This window comes from Artibeus jamaicensis, unplaced genomic scaffold (genome assembly GCF_021234435.1).
Source record: "Artibeus jamaicensis isolate MK-2021 breed Jamaican fruit bat unplaced genomic scaffold, CSHL_Jam_final contig_1028, whole genome shotgun sequence".
Classification (NCBI taxonomy): domain Eukaryota; kingdom Metazoa; phylum Chordata; class Mammalia; order Chiroptera; family Phyllostomidae; genus Artibeus; species Artibeus jamaicensis.
The window spans coordinates 6,373,393-6,390,684 of NW_026521201.1; the positions used below are offsets into that span (position 1 = coordinate 6,373,393).

At 40.7% G+C, this 17,292-nt stretch overlaps 1 protein-coding gene across 13 annotated transcripts in view; it reads right to left on the reverse strand.

The window, feature by feature from the left end:
* Positions 1 to 17,292, reverse strand: part of RAD52 (RAD52 homolog, DNA repair protein) — a 31,809-nt gene continuing 14,517 nt past the window's right edge. For 10 of the 13 annotated variants that reach the window (XM_053662577.1, XM_053662597.1, XM_053662571.1 and 7 more), the window contains 10 exons: positions 14,637 to 14,738; positions 13,956 to 14,049; positions 13,706 to 13,773; positions 12,165 to 12,283; positions 11,194 to 11,269; positions 3,448 to 3,644; positions 3,182 to 3,339; positions 1,756 to 1,839; positions 1,178 to 1,387; positions 1 to 270 (listed from right to left, as the gene is read on the reverse strand). In XM_053662577.1, coding sequence (XP_053518552.1) covers positions 209 to 270; positions 1,178 to 1,387; positions 1,756 to 1,839; positions 3,182 to 3,339; positions 3,448 to 3,644; positions 11,194 to 11,269; positions 12,165 to 12,283; positions 13,706 to 13,773; positions 13,956 to 14,049; positions 14,637 to 14,738 — 1,170 coding nt within the window. In that variant the 3' untranslated portion in view covers positions 1 to 208. The remainder of the gene's footprint in view (positions 271 to 1,177; positions 1,388 to 1,755; positions 1,840 to 3,181; positions 3,340 to 3,447; positions 3,645 to 11,193; positions 11,270 to 12,164; positions 12,284 to 13,705; positions 13,774 to 13,955; positions 14,050 to 14,636; positions 14,739 to 17,292) is intronic. The other 3 variants (XM_053662548.1, XM_053662551.1, XM_053662564.1) reach the window with 3 other exon arrangements.

Consider the following 17,292-nt stretch of genomic DNA (forward strand, 5'->3'; position numbering starts at 1 on the left):
CCCGAGAAAGAGTATTTAATCTCTCCAAAGCCTACTGCAGTGTGTGACAAGCTTTTTTAAAGTACTTATTTTCCATCTGCTCAGCTTTATCTGCAGTAAGTTCCAATAGTTGAATCTTTGGAAATAAAAGCTCATCCCCTAGGAATGATGCATAATTCCATGGCCAAAAAGCAGTTTTCTCTGACAGTCCAGTGATGTGACCTGAGTTTTAAGATGGATCCAATTTCCTTTTTTTCGTGTCCTGGTTCTTCCTAGAGGAATCACAGTTGCCTGTGAAAGAAAAAGCTATTAACATACAGCTGCCTTGGTTTTAAAGTCAGCTCACAGCTAGTAATTTCTGAATTATATTAGATAACAAGCCAAATTTAAACTAAAAACCTAAACCTGGAAATTTTTATAAGGAAGATATCCCTCTGTTAAGTTGTCTAGATCAAGTTTCACTAATAATCACAATAGCCCACTTTTCACTGGAAAACTTCTGATGTTGTCACACTAGAGCAGCGGTGTTAAACCCTTTCACGGGGTATGGGGAGGCACATCGGCTTCAAGGTTGCCTTCAAGGGGCCAAAATAATTTTTAGGACTATAAATGTAACTACTCCTTAACAGTTAAGGAGGAGAAATTACGTTCGCCTCCCCACACCACTGCCCTAGAGCTTCCCACTGCCATCAAGGGCTCAAGTCAGGATGTCAAAGGACAAGTTCCGGCTCTCACACCAATTCTATTTTTTAAATATATTTTATTGATCATGCTATTAGAGTTGTCCCATTTTTTTCTCTACTTTATCCCCTTTTGCATCCCCCCAACCTAGTTCATGTCCATAGGTTGTACAGGTAAGTTCTTTGTCCTCTACATTTCCTATACTATTCTTAACCTCCCCTTGGCTATTTTCTACCTGCCATTTATGCTTCTTATTCCCTGTACCTTTCCCCCTATTCTGCCCCCTCCCCGTCCCCACTGATAACCCTTCATGTGATCTCCATTTCTGTGATTCTGTTCCTGTTCTAGTTGCTTGCTCATCTTTTGTTTATAGGTTCAGTTGTTGATAGTTTTGAGTTTGTTACACTTCCATTACTCTGTCATGATTTTATCCTTTTTAAATAGAATGTTATTCTTTAAAATTCATAGGTTTAAGCCCAGGTTCTCCCTTCAATTTTTGTTCCTAAAACACTGCTACCTGTTATGTTAATGTTGGGAGTTTGGAAGTGCCAAAGTTCAGATTTTGCATGTGGATACTGGTGGCAAAGGCTTTGTGGGGTCCTGTTCTGGGTCACCATCTGGTTGTTCAGGACTGGTATGGCAGCAGTCTGGTGGGGTTCTGGTCTAGACAGGGGCTTGACAACACTGTCCCCTGCATCTGGAGCCATAGCCCATATTTCAAAACTGTCTGCAAGGACAGAGAGCACAGGAAAATGTAGCATCAGCAAACGAAGTATTCTCACATAAAGCACTGCAAAGAACAGGTCATAAGAAATCCCATGCCACGACAGCCCTACGATAGTTTTTAGAATTTTTGTCCCCAACTCCTAAAAGTACATCGATGCTCCTCTTAGGAAAACAGGAACTGAATGATGGCTACTGCTATCAGTCCATTCTGGGTCCTCTTTTTTCTAAAACTATGGGACTATAAAACAGGATTTTTATGCTTCTTGTAGAATGCATTTGTAACTACCAGAGGTATCCAGCACAGTAACTTACAAGCACTTCACAGGTATTTCCTGATTAATATTTAGCATTCCTTTAGCCCCTACTGACCTTCAGGGAAGTCGCTCTCCATGAGTGATTCTGCACCCTCCACTTTGGAAGTGGCATGCTTCAAAGGAGGCGCTGGTGGCTCTGCTACAGTTCACACAGAGAGAGACCATAGAACTCAGAGGGAGCAGGTTCAGAAATGCAAAGCTGTCTAGTGTTACACTGGTTCACAGCCTGCCAACAGCAGAACTTGAGATTCCTGCATTCTAGTCCTACTTGTTAAAAAAAAAAACCTTTTCCTTCCTACCAAACTGGGGGGAAACAGTTTATTTCTCCTTTAGCGGCAAAAACAGAAGGTTCTTAGAACACTTCTTAAAGCTATAACCCTTGTTCCAATAAAATCTTTAACAGAAATCCAATGTAGAAAAAAACAACAGAAACAGTGACTGGTCATGTGGGTGGGGAGAGGCCTGGGGGACTCTCCACCCTCAATCTCCCACCACCCCAGACTTCAGCAGTGGTTTGGAAGCTACCATATTTTGCCTTGTATAATGCACACTTCTAGCACAAATTTTTGAGGGAAAAATAAGGATGCGCATTCATTATACACATGGCTAGTACTTAAAATACCTTGTATGTGTTCTTGTGTTTTGTAATTATTACATAAAATTTCTTGTACCATAGTATCTTCAAAAATAAGTGTTAAAATTCCTTTATAATACAAAAAAACAAGTATCTAAATATAAATGAATAAAATTTTGAATTGAAAGATTTTTTCCCCTGGAACTTTGGGCCAAAAACATAGGTGCGCATTATATATGGGAACACATTATACACAGCAAAATACAGTAAATATCTAGAATAATTTTTAAACGAAGAACATCCCCACCACAATACATGGGAACCCCCCATATCAATTTCAGCCTCAGTGCTGAGGGGACTATTAATGAAATCAAGTCCTCTATGAACTTTTCAAAATTCTTACGAAGAAGCTGGGCAAAAATCCAATTAGTCTGGGATTAGCCCTTCCTGTTTCTACTCTGGGAAAGACCAAAAATAACTTCTATGTGCAGCTCCCACTGAATGTGGACTCTGAAATACACTAAAGCTCATACATACATAATTGCCAGGGCCTCCATTACCCTTATAAGCAAATCTGCCTTATAGTCAGACAGCTCAGAAAGGCTCTGTGATGCAGACAGAGACGGCCAAAGAAAATGCAGCATAAGTTCTGTACCGTGAAATTTCTAGTTCCAGGTTTTGTCAAGGCCCATCTCCTTGGTGTTTTTAGAAATGGGGAAATACATGGCAGGATTTTACTCTCTTAATTTTTTTGGATTCATCTATCCCATGTGTAACTTGAGGGAAGGCCTACTGAGCTCTAACTTGGACCAAACCACACTGGGCAGAGGATCGGGACTCGGTTGACAAGCAGTCCCCAGGTGGAATACACCTCCCTAGAGCCTCTGCCCCCGTCCTTCTCACACACCCTGATTCTTCTTTTCAATGGATGGAGCAGATCGTTGAACTTGCTGCTGTTTCTCCATTTGTTCCCGGAACTGCTGCTGCAACTGCTTTTGCCGGAGCTTCCGCTGGTAGGTGGCATCCCTCCTCATAGTCGGAAGAGTGACAGGTGGGAATGAGTTCCTGAGTTAGGATAAACAACACCCATTTCCTGAGAGACCACACAAACAAACGTGCTGGCTCTGAGGGCAGAGAAGGCAGAAGAGGAAAATGGGGAACTTAACCTCATACCGGGAGCTACTGTCTCTGTCTCCCTGTATCACAATGCAGGGATCATCTGAGTGGCTATGTCGGCAAGGGGAGGTCATCTCCAGTGGTTTTGGGGGCCCCACAGCCATGTTCTGTTGGCAGCTGATGTATCTTGCTTGTTCCACAGATGGTTTGAAATCTTGTCTCTTTGCATTAGTTAAATCCACTTCAAGAGGTAACTAACAAGGGAAGAGAGGGCGGTGGGTACTTCTTCCAACTGCTCCTCCCCTCCCCCTGCCTTAAAGATCTGGAGTTCTGGAAAACAGCATTGGACAATCTTTTATCCATCATGTCTTCCAGGTCCTGAGAAACTGAAACAAAAGATCCAACACTTCAAGTAATACTTTTAATTAAATGAGGAGCAAAACAATTTTACTTCATTAATGAAATTTTGATTTAAAATTCTTAGTTTTGATTTAGAGTAAATGGTCTGTAAAATCTAATTTAAGTCTTTCCTTGGCAACTGAATCTGTTTGGTGCTGTCTATTTTTTACCTCTTTCTTTTTCTTCTTTTCAGTGGAAATTATCACACAGTAGTTGTGGCAGCCTACACCTTACCTTCTCTGCCATTTCTGCCAGAAATTCCACCTACAGATACAACTCATCACAGGAAAAACCCCAGGTGTGCTGTGGCACAATTAAGTTTTCTTCGAATGACAGGAAGAAGAAAACCTGGAAAGCAATGGTATGGGCTGTGACCCAAGACTGGAGGGAAGCTTCCTCTTAGAGCTGTTCCTACACCCACAGGATGGGAGAAGTAAGATCGGGGGCCTCACGGCCCACGGCAGATTGTTTTACTAACAAGCCATGAGCACTACAGAAAGTGAGAGCTTTCTCACTTGGAAGAACTTCTCTCTTACTTGATAATATGGATGCTGGTACAATAACTGAAAACGAGGGATAGAGTTGACTACCTTTTGATAGAAATAACTTGAAAATGAAATTCCTTATCTACAACAGAAAGTAAATGCATAGGTCAGGAATCAATGGCTTGTGCTACAGCATGGATGGAGGACCTTTTGCTCAGGAAAACAGCCAGTCACAGAAGGACAAAAACGTGTGGTTTGATTTGTATGAGGTGCACAGAGTGGCCAACATCAGACAGAAAGTGGGCTGGTAGTTGCCAGGGGCTGCAGGATTAGTGGAGTGAGCAGCTATTATTTAGCGATAGTCTTCCATCTTATAAGAAGAGTTATAGAGATAAATGGTAGTAATGTTTGTACAACGTAATGAATGTCTATATTACTACTGAACTGTACACCTTTAAATGGTTAAGATGGTAAATTCTGTTATGTATATTTTACCATAATAAAAAAATTGGAAAAATAAGAAATGAGCTTTGAAAAAAAAAGACTGACAATGCTAAGTGCCACTGAGGATACGGAGCCACTGAAACTAATACACTGCGATGTGCCGGTGCAACTCAGTATGCCGCATTGGATAACTTTAACTGGGAGACTCTACTGAAACTGTGTGCCTACCCTCAGACCCGACCCGATCATTCCATAGATAAATATGTGTGTGTGTGCACCAAAAGGCGCATACAAGAATGCTAATAGCAGCTCCATTCAAAAACAAAAGCTACAAAATCTCAAAGGTGGATTAAAATCAGAAAGGGAAAGAAATTATGGGACACCCATGCAATAGAAATGTACACAGCAATGAAAAAGCTATAAGCAATATGAATGGATCTCATAAACATGTTGAATGAAAGCCAGACACAAAACTGTTTGATTCCAAAAAGTACAAAATAATCAAAACTAATTTTTGTTAAAAGTAGTTTTCCTGGGTAGTAATGAAAGGAAGGGTTGGCAGTGACTGCAGGGGACACAGCACACTTCTGGGATTCTGGCAATGCTTTTTCAGCTTGGGTGCTGAGTACACATATGTGCCCAGTTTGAGAATTTGTCGAGCTGAACCTTCTATGACGTGCACTTGTCTACATCTATGTACTTTCTAATACTGCAATTTTTATAGTGCTTACATCGTACAATTCCATTTACACAAAATTCAAAAACAGGAAAAATAATCTATGAAGCTAGAAGTCAGAGAGAAGTTAGGACAGCAGTCACATTTGAAAAGAGAAACTCAAGGTAGGGAATGCGAGGGGAAAGGGGACCTGGGCTTTTGGTAACGTTTGTTTCTCTACTGGGGACGCAAATGGGTTCACGTCTAAAAATTTATTAGGCTGTGCCGTTATGATTTATGCAGTTTTCTGTGTGTGTGTTTTGCATCATTTAAGAAATTCATTAAAAAAAATAAGAGTAGAAAAGAAATAGCGAGTGACGTCAGCAACATGGAAGACAAGGAAGCCTCCAGGCCCTCCTTTCCCTACAGACACTGAGGTAGGTAACAACAGTGCACGCCTCCGTGAGAGCTCCAGTGCCCGGCTGAGAGGCCACAGCACCAAGACAACCTTCCAGAGCTCCCAGACAAGAAGATACTAAAGATGTTCATCACCACCAAACCAGAGTTACAAGAAATGCTAAAGAGACATCTGTAAGAAGACAATAAAATAGCAAAAATATGAGTAATAAAATGGCAATAACTACATAAATGTAAATGGATTAAATGCTCCAATCAAAAGGCATAGGTTGGCTGGATGGATAAGAAAACAAGACCCCTACATATGCTGCCTACGTGAGAATCACTTCAGATCCAAAAACACAACATACTAAAAGTAAAGGGATGGAAAAAGGTATTCCACCCAAATAGAAACAAAAGCTGGACTAGCAATACTTATATAAAACAAAACAGACTATAAAACAAAGGCTGATGTTGAATGGGCTGGTCCCATACCCACATGTGATGGATAAAAATTCGGGAGGGATATCTCGGGATCAAGGAGTCCCAGTCCACACCAGTCAGCCCAGCCCAAGGTTCCAGTGCCAGGAAGATGAGCCCCCACAACTTCTAATGGCAAAAACCGGCAGGGAGTGAGTTGTTGGAAGAAACTGCTGGAGCTCCAAGCAGTATCTCTTAAAGAACCTGCACACGGACTCACCTACTCAGACTCTCTCCCTCTGAGCTCTGGCACCAGGGTAGCAGTTTGAAAGGCACCAATGGCATGCAGGGAGGAACTGAAGTGTCTGCCTTCAAGGTGAGCAGAGGCCATTGTCCCTTTTCTAAACCATGACCCCACAGAGCTAGTAAGCTGGTGCCATATCGGAGACTGCATCAACCTGGCCAACAACATTTGACTGAACTGGAGATCCCCCAGGGAGCTGCTTTTCCACATGAATGGCTGGTCTTGGTTCCTACTTCACAACTTCCTAAATCATCTCAAACAAGCAACAGCTGGCCTCAGTGAGTCTCAGGCCACACACTGCAGCAGCCAGCCTATAGTTTCACAGCCTGGCTTCACCTGAAATGAGGTGTATATATATCTACAATGGAATGTTATTTACCATAATTAAGAAGGAAATCTTGCCATCTGTGATAACATGAAGAGGCCTTGAGGGTATTATGCTAAATAAGTCAGACAAAAACAAATACCAATCTCACTTATTTATGAAATTTTTTAAAAAAGAGAAAAAAACACAGAGCTCATAGATAAAAAGAACAGATCAGTGGTTGCCAGAGGTAAAAGGTAGGCAAAAATGGATGAAGTGAATCAAAAGGTACAAATTTCCAGTTATAAAATAAATAAAGTACAGTATGGTGACCATAGTTAATAATTCTGTAGTGTATATTTGAAATTTGCTAAAAGACTAAATCTTAAATATTATCATAAGAACACAACTGTAGCCCCAGCTGGTGTAGCTCAGTGGATTGAGCACAGGCCTGCCAACCACAGGATCTCAATTCGATTCCCAGTCAGGGCACACGCCTGGGTTGCAGGCCAGTTCCCAGCAGGGGACTCAAGAGAGGCAACCATACACTGATATTTCTCTCCTTCTCTCCTTCCCTTCCCCTCTAAAGATAAATAAATTTTTTTAAATCTTAAAAAAAAACAATTAAAAAAACTTGGAAAAAAGAAAACTGTAACTAATGATAGTAGATGGTAACTAGACTTACTACGGTGACCATTTTGCAATATAAGCAAATATTGAATCACTATATTGTATACCTGAAACTAGTATGTTATATGGCAATTACTTCTTAATTTTTTTAAGTAAAAAACAAAGAGAAGCCATGAAAGACAATAACAAAGAATATAAACCCTGGCTGGTGTAGCTCAGTGGACTGAGCACAGGCCTGCGAACCACAAGATCGTGGTTGATTCCCAGTCAGGGCACATGCCTGGGTTGCAGGCTGGTTCCCTGTAGGCCAGTTCCCAGCAGGGACGCATGAAAGGCAACCATACACTGATGTTTCTCTCCCTCTCTCCTTCCCTTCCCCTCTAAAGATAAATAAATAAAATCTTAAAAATAAATAAAAATATGAGTTTCTCCAGTAAAGGTAAATACATCAACAGATATAGTAACCTATATTATTTTCATTTTGGTACATAGAATTTAAATTTAAAAGATTAAAATATATTATGAATATAGAATATAATTTCAAAACCATGAAAACTTTTATGATTATAAATCTATGTTAGTGGACACACAATATATAAAAATGTAATATGTAACATAAGTAACATGAAGTGGGATGGGAGGGGGGAAGTTGTAAAGGACTAGAGTTTTTGTATGCAATTTTAAGTTATTGGCTTAGAATAAAATGCTATAACTTTAAAATGTTTTACAATAGTAACCATGAAGAAAATATCTGTAGAATATACACCTATATACAAAAGGTAATGAGGAGGGAAAATCTAATCACGTCACTACCAAAAAATACACAAAAACACAAAGGAAGGTGGTAAGAGAAGGAGGGACAAAAAAGCAACAAGATACAGAAAACCATTAACAAAATGACCATAGCAATGGTATGATACTGCCATAAAGACAGACATATAGACCAATGGAAAAGAATATAGGACCCAGAAGTAAACCCGTGCACATAGAATCAAATGATCTTCAATAAGCATGCCAAGAGCACTCAATAGGGAAAGGAGAATCTCTTCAACAAATGGTGCTGGGTAAAGTGCAAATCCACATGGAAAAGAATGACCTGTATCTTACATCACATACAAAAAAACTTCTACTTCTTCCTGTCAACAACCTGAGCTCTGAAGATGGTTTGCTATTCATTTGACCCAGAAACCCCCTCAAAATCATGCAAATCAATATAGTCAAATCTTCATGTTCACTTTAATAAGACTCATGAAACTGCCCAGGCCATCATGGGTGTGCCTATCAGAAAAACCACCAAGTATCTGAAAGATGACACTTTAAAGAAGCAGTGTGTCTCATTCCATGATACACTGGTGAAGACAGTAGGTGAACTCAGGCCAAACAATGGAGCTGGATGCAGAGTTGGTGGCCCAAAAAGACTGCTGAATTTTTGCTGCACATGGTTACAAATGCAGAGAGCAATGCTGAGTTTAGGTTTAAATGTAGATATGCTGGCCATTGAGCACATCCAGGTGAACGAAGCTGCCAAGATGTGGCACAGAGCTCGTGTACACATTGAGATGATCCTACTGAAAAAGGAGCAGACTGTTCCTAAACCGGAGGAGGAGGTTGCTCAGAAGAAAATGATATCCCAGAAGAAACTGAAGAGACAAAAACATATGGCCCTGGAGTAAATTCAGCATAAAATAAATGCTAATAAGATTAAAATAAATAAATTCAAGATAGATTAAAGACTTAAAACTTAAGACCCCAAAATCTAAAACTCATTTAAAAAACAGGGGAAAACTTCATATTGAATTTGACATCAAAACACAGGCAACAAAAAGCAAAAAATATACAAATGGGACTACATCAAACCTGAAAACTTCAAGGGTAACCTATGGAATGGGAAAAAATTTGCAATCACATCTCTAATAAGGGGTTAATATCCAAATTATAAAATAAAGAACTTGTACAACTCAACAACAAAAAAATCAAATAGCCCATTTAAAAATTGGCAAGGGACTTGAACAGACATGTCTCCAATGATGACATACAAATGGCCAATAAATGTTTGAAAAAATGTTCAATATCATTAATCATTGGAGAAACGAAAATCAAAACCACCATAAGATATCACCTCATACCCATTAATAAGGCTTCGATCAAAACATAAATAAATAAATAAATAAATAAATAAATAAATAAATAGAAAATAATAAGTGAGGATGTAAAGAAATGGAAGCCCTGTCACACTTACTTGAACTGCAAAATGGTACAGCTATTATAGAAAACAGTATGGAATTTCCTCAAAAAATATAACTATGAAATGAATGAGCAACCCGTCTTCTGGATACATATCCAAAGGAATTGAGAGCAGGGCCTTGAAGAGGTATTTGCACACCCACGTTCATAGCAGCACTATTCACAACAGTGAAGATAGAAGCAACCCCAAAATAGGATACTATATGCATACAATGGAATATTATTCAGCCTTTAAAAGGAAGGAAATTCTGACATGCTACAACATGGATGAAACTTGAGGTCATTATGCTAAGTGAAATAAGGCAGTCACAAAAGGACAAAAGCTGTGTTTCCACTTATATGAGCATCTAAAGTAGTCAAATTCCTAGGAACAGACAGCAGAATGGTGGTTATTGATGATGGAAGAAGGGGGAGTTGTTTTCTGGGTACAGAGCATCAGTATTACAAGATAAAAGAATTCTAGAGATCTGTTTCACTACTGAACTGCACACTTAAAAATGGTTAAAATAGTAAATTTTGTTACATGTTTCTTACAACAATAAAATAAGAAAACACTATGACTAACACCTGTTATAAACATAGATGCAAAAATCCCTAATGAAGTATTAGCAAACTGGGTATGTACAATAATGTATAAAAAAGACTTTTACAAAGCCCTGACCAGTGTGGCTCAGTTGGTCAGGCATCATCCTGCAAAACAAAAGGTTGCTGGTTCGATTCCTGGTCAGGACACAGGCCTGGGTTATGGGTTTGGTCCCCAGTTGGGATGCATATGAGAGACAACCAATCAATGTTTCTCTCTTACATCGATGTTTTTCTCCCTGTCTTTCTCCCTCCCTAAATAATAATAATAATAAGAAGAAGAATAAAATCTTTTAAAACAAACAAAAGAAAATATTTTTAAAAGGAAATTAATGGAGTTTTGACAGATGCCAAATGACACATCTCTATTAGGAGCCCCATGAGAAGAACCCTCAAGTACAAGAGGGGGCGTGCTGCTTGGGTGGCAGCCCTGCAGGGACCCCAGAGAACACCAGGGGCAGCAGCCGCCCTGTGCCAGGCAACAGGAATGCTCCAGACCCCGTTCTCCAAGGCAAAGGCTCTGGTCATGGGACAGGCATTGACAGAAACAGGGAGGTCTAAACCTGAAAGACACCAGAATTAAGGGAAAGCAAGAAAGATGAACAGGGGATCCAGGTTCTGAGTATTTCTAAGAAATGACAGTGGCACTGACGAGGGCTGAGGGATACGTGCTCCATGAAGGGTTCACGGCCCATTCCCAGCCACAGCTCTCTCTGTATGAGAGGGATGTGACACAAGTTCTCCGGGCTCGTTTTTTTCAGCTGTGAAATAAGGTGATGCGTTCCTGCAAGCTCTGATAATTAAAGAAGTCTGAAGTACATACTGCAGACCCTTTAAGCAGCTGAGTCTTCACTCCTCTTCAATCCCAAATACTCGGCCCATGACACAAGGGAATTAGATCTTTACTGCGATACATTCCATTCATTCATTTCTAACATACCTGGCGTGGAAGCTTATTTAGTGACCTCAGATAGTCTTTGTCCAGAATACAATTTCCAAGTGCATTGCCAAAGCTTCTAAGGATAAGGAAAAAAAAACAGGAATGAGGATTGCTATATGTGAGCATCAGAGAACAGAGCTACATCTCTGTGCATGCTGCTTCCCAATGGCAGCAGCAGAATGGGCCCTCATATGCCTTCAACACTGTTTACTGAGCACCTGCCACTGCCTGCATGGGATTAGGTTGTCAGAATAAGGGGTGGGCATAACAGTCACAAATCACTGTCCTCAACAAGAGGCAATGAATATGAAAAGACTAAAAAAAATTCACAAAACCCCATTTTACATCCTGATGTGGACCGCAAATTTCAGAGCAGAGATTTTTTTTCCCTGAGGACTACTCCAATTCCCCAATAATAGTGAGCCACACACAATTAGGGGCACAGTCCTCCAAGACTGAAGTTCTTTACTTGGTATACACATACTCCTTTAACACCGTAGCACTGCAAATTTTTGGTGCACATTTACACATGTATTTTTCTGGTGACCCAATTCACCTCAAATCTCAAAGGTATCTATGACCCAAAGAGGTTAAAAACCCTGCTCTATGTAATTAAGTTAACTAAGTGACATATGCAAAATGAAGAGGTATTTAGGTGTGTTAAAGAGAATGAAGAAGCTATCTGTGTACCCGTGTGGAAAGTCTCCAAATACATTACCAAGTAGAAGAGAAAAAAGTGTAAAATCAAATACAGAACAGAGAACATAGTATTCTGCCACTTATTCCCAAAAGGGGACACCAAAGCACAAAGTAGCATGGGGAAAATACAAGAGAATAAGTAGAAAAGCAGGGCAGGCTTAAGTATTTTGATTTTTGAACAATGTGAATACATTACCTTTTGAAAGAAACCAAAACTGCTTTGAAACCAGCACTGAAATGCAGCAGAGTCGACTCTGACCCCTTGTGCGTACCTCAGTGCTCGCTTCAGCCCATCTGTGACTGCCTCCTTCCTGGCCTTCTCCAAAGACAAGGCTTTTGACTTGAGGCCCTCACTCACACCATAGCCCACATCTTCATGATATGAACCATCCTGGATGTAGAAAAGGAGTTCAAAGTCTAACATGAAAGGCTGCAGCTGTGCCTTTGGCTCTACAGCTCTTCTTTTCCTCTAACGGTGGTGCACAGAGTCAGAGAATCAATCTCCAGTACTATTCCCCAGACCTGATCTGCTTGGAAATGCGGCTGTGGTCAAGACAATTCTCCTCTCCCAGTTCCTCTTTTACATAAAAAACACATATATCCAACCTACCCCGCATCTCACTCAGGTATCTTTTATACCCAAAGGTATAAAAACCCTGGGACACCAAATTGAAGAAAAATTGTAAGTACTGTATTTAACAGACTGTAATGATTGGACAGAAAAATCCTTTCGCAAGTCATGTGGTACCTACTTTTTGACTTTTGCCAGCAATGAAGGTGGAGCTGATCAAGCTGTTTGCACCTAGAGAACTGAATGTAGTTCCCAGTGACTGTACACTATAATTTTGGAATATAACTCAGAAAACATTCAAAGAAATGAATGACACTATAATAAAAACTCTTTCTACTCCTAGTTTATTTACGTGAATAAAATTTTTCAGTATTGCTCATAAAAATAAAGTCAGAATAGAATTAATGCTGAATGTTCTGTCTAGGAATAATATTAAACTATGGATATATAAACTAAACAAAAAGAAAAAAACAGCATCATTCATCTCATTAAGAAATGCATTTCCCATAAAATTTAATTTTATTAAGTATAAAAATTTTGATGAAGTTCTGTTTCTCTTCCACATTAACTCAATTGAGTGGTCAATTGTGTGTTAATAATACTTGTAACATTAAGTCAATCCAGAAGAAATTTTTTATTATTTAGAGCCTCAGGTTCCTGGAAATTTACCAAAAAAAATAATTTTTACACACACACACACACACAAAGGCAGAGAAGTATGATCAAGTTATTAATAAAAAAAACTTCAATTATAAATATATATGACATTAGGATAAAAGCTAGTGGAGAAACAGAACGAAACTATGAGTTCAAGAAGAAACAATGTCAAATTTCTTATGATGAAAGAACAGCTTGCTTATATATTTTTTAAATGGATGACAGTATTTAATCCTCTATGATATTTAGAATCATTTGGTACATTATAAAAAGATTTAACAGATTTATTTCAAAATGTCAAATTTCACAATGTGCCTAAAATTATACTCTTGCAACTATTTATATTTATGGTGAAAACTTTTAAGTGTCAACTTAAAAATGTACAGAGAACAGTTTTCCAAAATCCTTTTAGGGGCCACATGGGAAAGAATGTTTGACTCCCAGCATCCTGAGAAGACTGGCTGGGACCCAGCTCTGGGGCCCATTCTCTGGCTGGGTGTGCCACAGCCCAGAGACTCCCCTACCTGCTCACTCATTCTCACCACCCTCCTGATTCTTGGAGGCAGCACGTTTATTCACCCTCACCTTCAACTGGACTCTCACAAATGCACAGACTCCCACGTAGAACTTGCCGTTGTTTGAATCAACAAAATCTAGGAGTGAGAAAGAAAACCAGTAGGAGAAGATACTGATCCCTGTGCTTCACCCATATTCTTCCTGCTGGAAGTCAAATACACCTACTCGACATCCTCACCCACAAAGTACTCTTATCAGAAATTAGACAATGCCAAGTAAGGGAGATGAAGAAGTCACCACTGCCAGGAAGCATACTCACCAACATTCTGCTGTGTGATGGAATGGGCCCAGCCATTGTACCCAAACATCTCATTGGCCAGATTAATTACCCGGTGACCCTCAATGTAACACACCTGAAAAAAATTTTTTTAAAGAAAAGCTTGTTAAAATTTCTTGCCATACTGACATGTATATCAAAATTTACTTAATTTACTCCTTACCAGCTTTTTTGGCAAAATTGCCTTTACGTATTCCAGTAAAGATTCTCAGTGAACTTATTTCAAAGACCCTTCCTGAAGGAGCCAGTTAGAATGAATGTTCTGCCAGGAGGGGTTAAAATCAAGAGTAAAGACACCTACTTGCCTAACAGTTTCCAAAGCTCAATTTCCAAAAAGGTACACATCTCAGGTTAATGTGTATTACAGAGGGCTAAAAACATACACAACAGTTAAAATTAGAAACAAATGGCAAGAGACATATTTTTAAAGGATTTCATAAAAATCCTATGATGGCAGGTATGTAAGTCTCAAGATAATCCTTGGGTCACTTGAGATGACAATAAAGGCCAGAAGCCATACCCTCCCAAAGACACTAGGAAACACTGGGTAACAATGAACAAGAGACTTTCTGAATCCATGAGGACCCAGAAAGGGAGTCGGCAAGATCATCTGAAAAGTCAGCCACATGGGTGCCCACTGTTTAGGTGCATAAACACTCCTACCTTCTGGCCTCCTCCAGCCATACGGGTACTTATGTATTCTGGGCCGAGCCTCTGCCTCAGAGCATTCTGGATGGACTGATACTCTTCTGCTGTGTATTGGTACTACAATACAGAAAGAAAATGTAATTGACATTTCCAATATTCTTTTTTAAATATATGTTATTGATTATGCCATTACAGTTGTCCCATTTCCCCCCTTCATTCCCCTCCACCACGCACACCCCCTCCCACCCACATTCCCCCCCTTTAGTTCATAAGTTCTTTAGCTTCTACATTTCCCACACTACTCTTGTCCTCCCCCTATTTTCTCTCCACAGTCTATGCTACTTATTCTCTGTAACTTCTCCCCTGCTATCTTCCTCCCACTCCCCTGTTGCTAACCCTCCATGTGATCTTCATTTCTATGGCTCTGCTCCTCATCTAGCTGTCTGCTTAGTTTGCTTTTGTTTTAGGTGTGGTTGTTAATAACTGTGAGTTTGCTGTCCTTCCACTGTTCATATTTTTATCTTCTTTTTCTTAGATAAGTCCCTTTAACATTTCATATAATAAGGACTTGGTGATAATGAACTCCTTTAACTCGACCTTATCGGAGAAGCACTTTGTTGTAGACCGCTCTGCCTAGTTTTAGGATTTGCATCTCTACCCCTTGTAGCTAAGGGTAAGAGACGACCTCTGGAATGCCAGCCACAGGAGACAAAGCCTGTCTCTGGTAGCAAACGCTGCCTCAGTTTCCTCTCCCTGCCCTCAGAGTTTGGTCGGAAGTCAGTGCCGGGTAAGACTGCTCACAGCGGGGGGGCCAACCTAAGCCAGACCTGATCACCTGGGAGGCCTTCATGGAAGGACCTGGGGGAGCTGCAACAAAGAGCAATGGACTCTCGCCCCCCAGCTTTGTCAAAGCCCGAGTCCCCATGTTCTCTGGGAGAATTGCTTCCTGGCTCTAATCCCCTTAAGCCTGAATACCTGATGGGGAGAGGTGCAGCTCCTTGCCTGGCCAGAGCATGTCCTGGGGAAAAATCTGGCACCACAAAGACTTGCTGATAAACCTGTGAAATCTGCTCTGCTAAGAGTGCTTTCATTCATATGATAAGGGTCCAAGAGGAAATGAGTATGTCTCCCAAAGTTTCTGTAACTCTATTCCTGACAGACACTGACTCTGAAGCCCTCAGATCTCTTTGTAATGTTATCTACTGTTTGATCCTTGCTGCCTTGTATTCCTGTGTATTACAACCCAATAAAGGGCTTATGAAAGAGGGTGCTCGGGGCCTTTTTCTCCTCGGAGAAACTGGCCACGGCCCACTCCTCCATTCCCAAACAGATCTCATCTTGTCTCAGCTATATTTACTCATTCATGCGTGTCCATGGCACCAGGGGGGACCCTCTCGAAAGAAGTCTCTCCCACAGCACTTTATCTGCCCTTCCATTCTAAATGAAAGCTTTGCTGGATAGAGAAATCTTGGATGTAGGTCCTTGCCTTTCATCACTTGGAATATTTCCTTCCAGTCCCTTCTTGCCTGTAAGGTCTCTTTTGAGAAATCAGCTGACAGTCTGATGGGAACTCCTTTGTAGGTGACTGTCCCCTTATGTCTAGAATTCTCTCCTTCATTTTAATCTTGGGTAATGTAATTATGATGTGCCTTGGTGTGTTCCTTCTTGGGTTCAACTTCTTTGGGACTCTCTGAGCTTCCTGGATTTCCTGGAAGTCTATTTCCTTTGCCAGCTAGGGGAAGTTCTTCTTTACTATTTGTTCAAATAAGTTTTCCACTTGTTTCTCTTCCTCTTCCCCTTCTGGTACTCTTATAATTCAGATATTGGAGCGTTTAAAGATGTCCTGGAGGTTCCTAAGCCTGTCCTCACTTTTTTGAATTCTTGTTTCTTCATTCTTTTCTCTTTGGTCATTCTTTTCTTCCTTCTGGTCCACTCCATTGATTTGAGTCCCAGTTTTCTTTCCATTACTATTGGTTCCCTGTGCATTTTGCTTTATTTTACTTAGTGTAGCCTTCATTTTTTCATCTAATTTGCGACCAAAATCAACCAGTTCTGTGAGCATCCTGATCACCAGTGTTTTGAACTGTGCACCTGATAGGTTGGCTATCTCTTGGTAGCTTAAAAGTATTGGCTCTGGGGCTTTGACTTTTTCTTCCGTTTGAGCCATAATTTTTTGGTCAGGTCACACCTGTTACACATGAGGGGTGGAGCCTTAGGTGTTCACCAGGGTGGGGCAACCCAGTTGCTGGGTTGTGAGGTTATGTGTGGGAGTGGGGTCAGAGAGGGAACAGTGGTGCTTGTTCCACTCTCTGCTGGATTTCAGTCACTTCCCCCACTTTCCACAAGCAAACTGCGCCCTTCTGGTGCTGGTACCCGTGTGGAAGGGCTTGTATATGTTCTAGGACCCTGTGGGTCTCTCCAGTGAAATCTCTTCTGAGGCTGGGAGTTTCTCCCGGCACCTCAACCCCCACAAGTTTTTTCAATCGATGCTTTTAGGCTTTATTTCCCATTGCAGGGGCCCTGAGTTGGGTGGTCTGTCTCACTGCCCAGTTTTGTCTGGTTTATCTGCAAATGTGTGACCGTGGTCAGCCAGCCTCCCTGCATGCCTCACCAGGTCTGTGCAGTTCCTCCCTGTGCCTGGGGTCTGCCAACTACCACTTTTTCCCTCTGC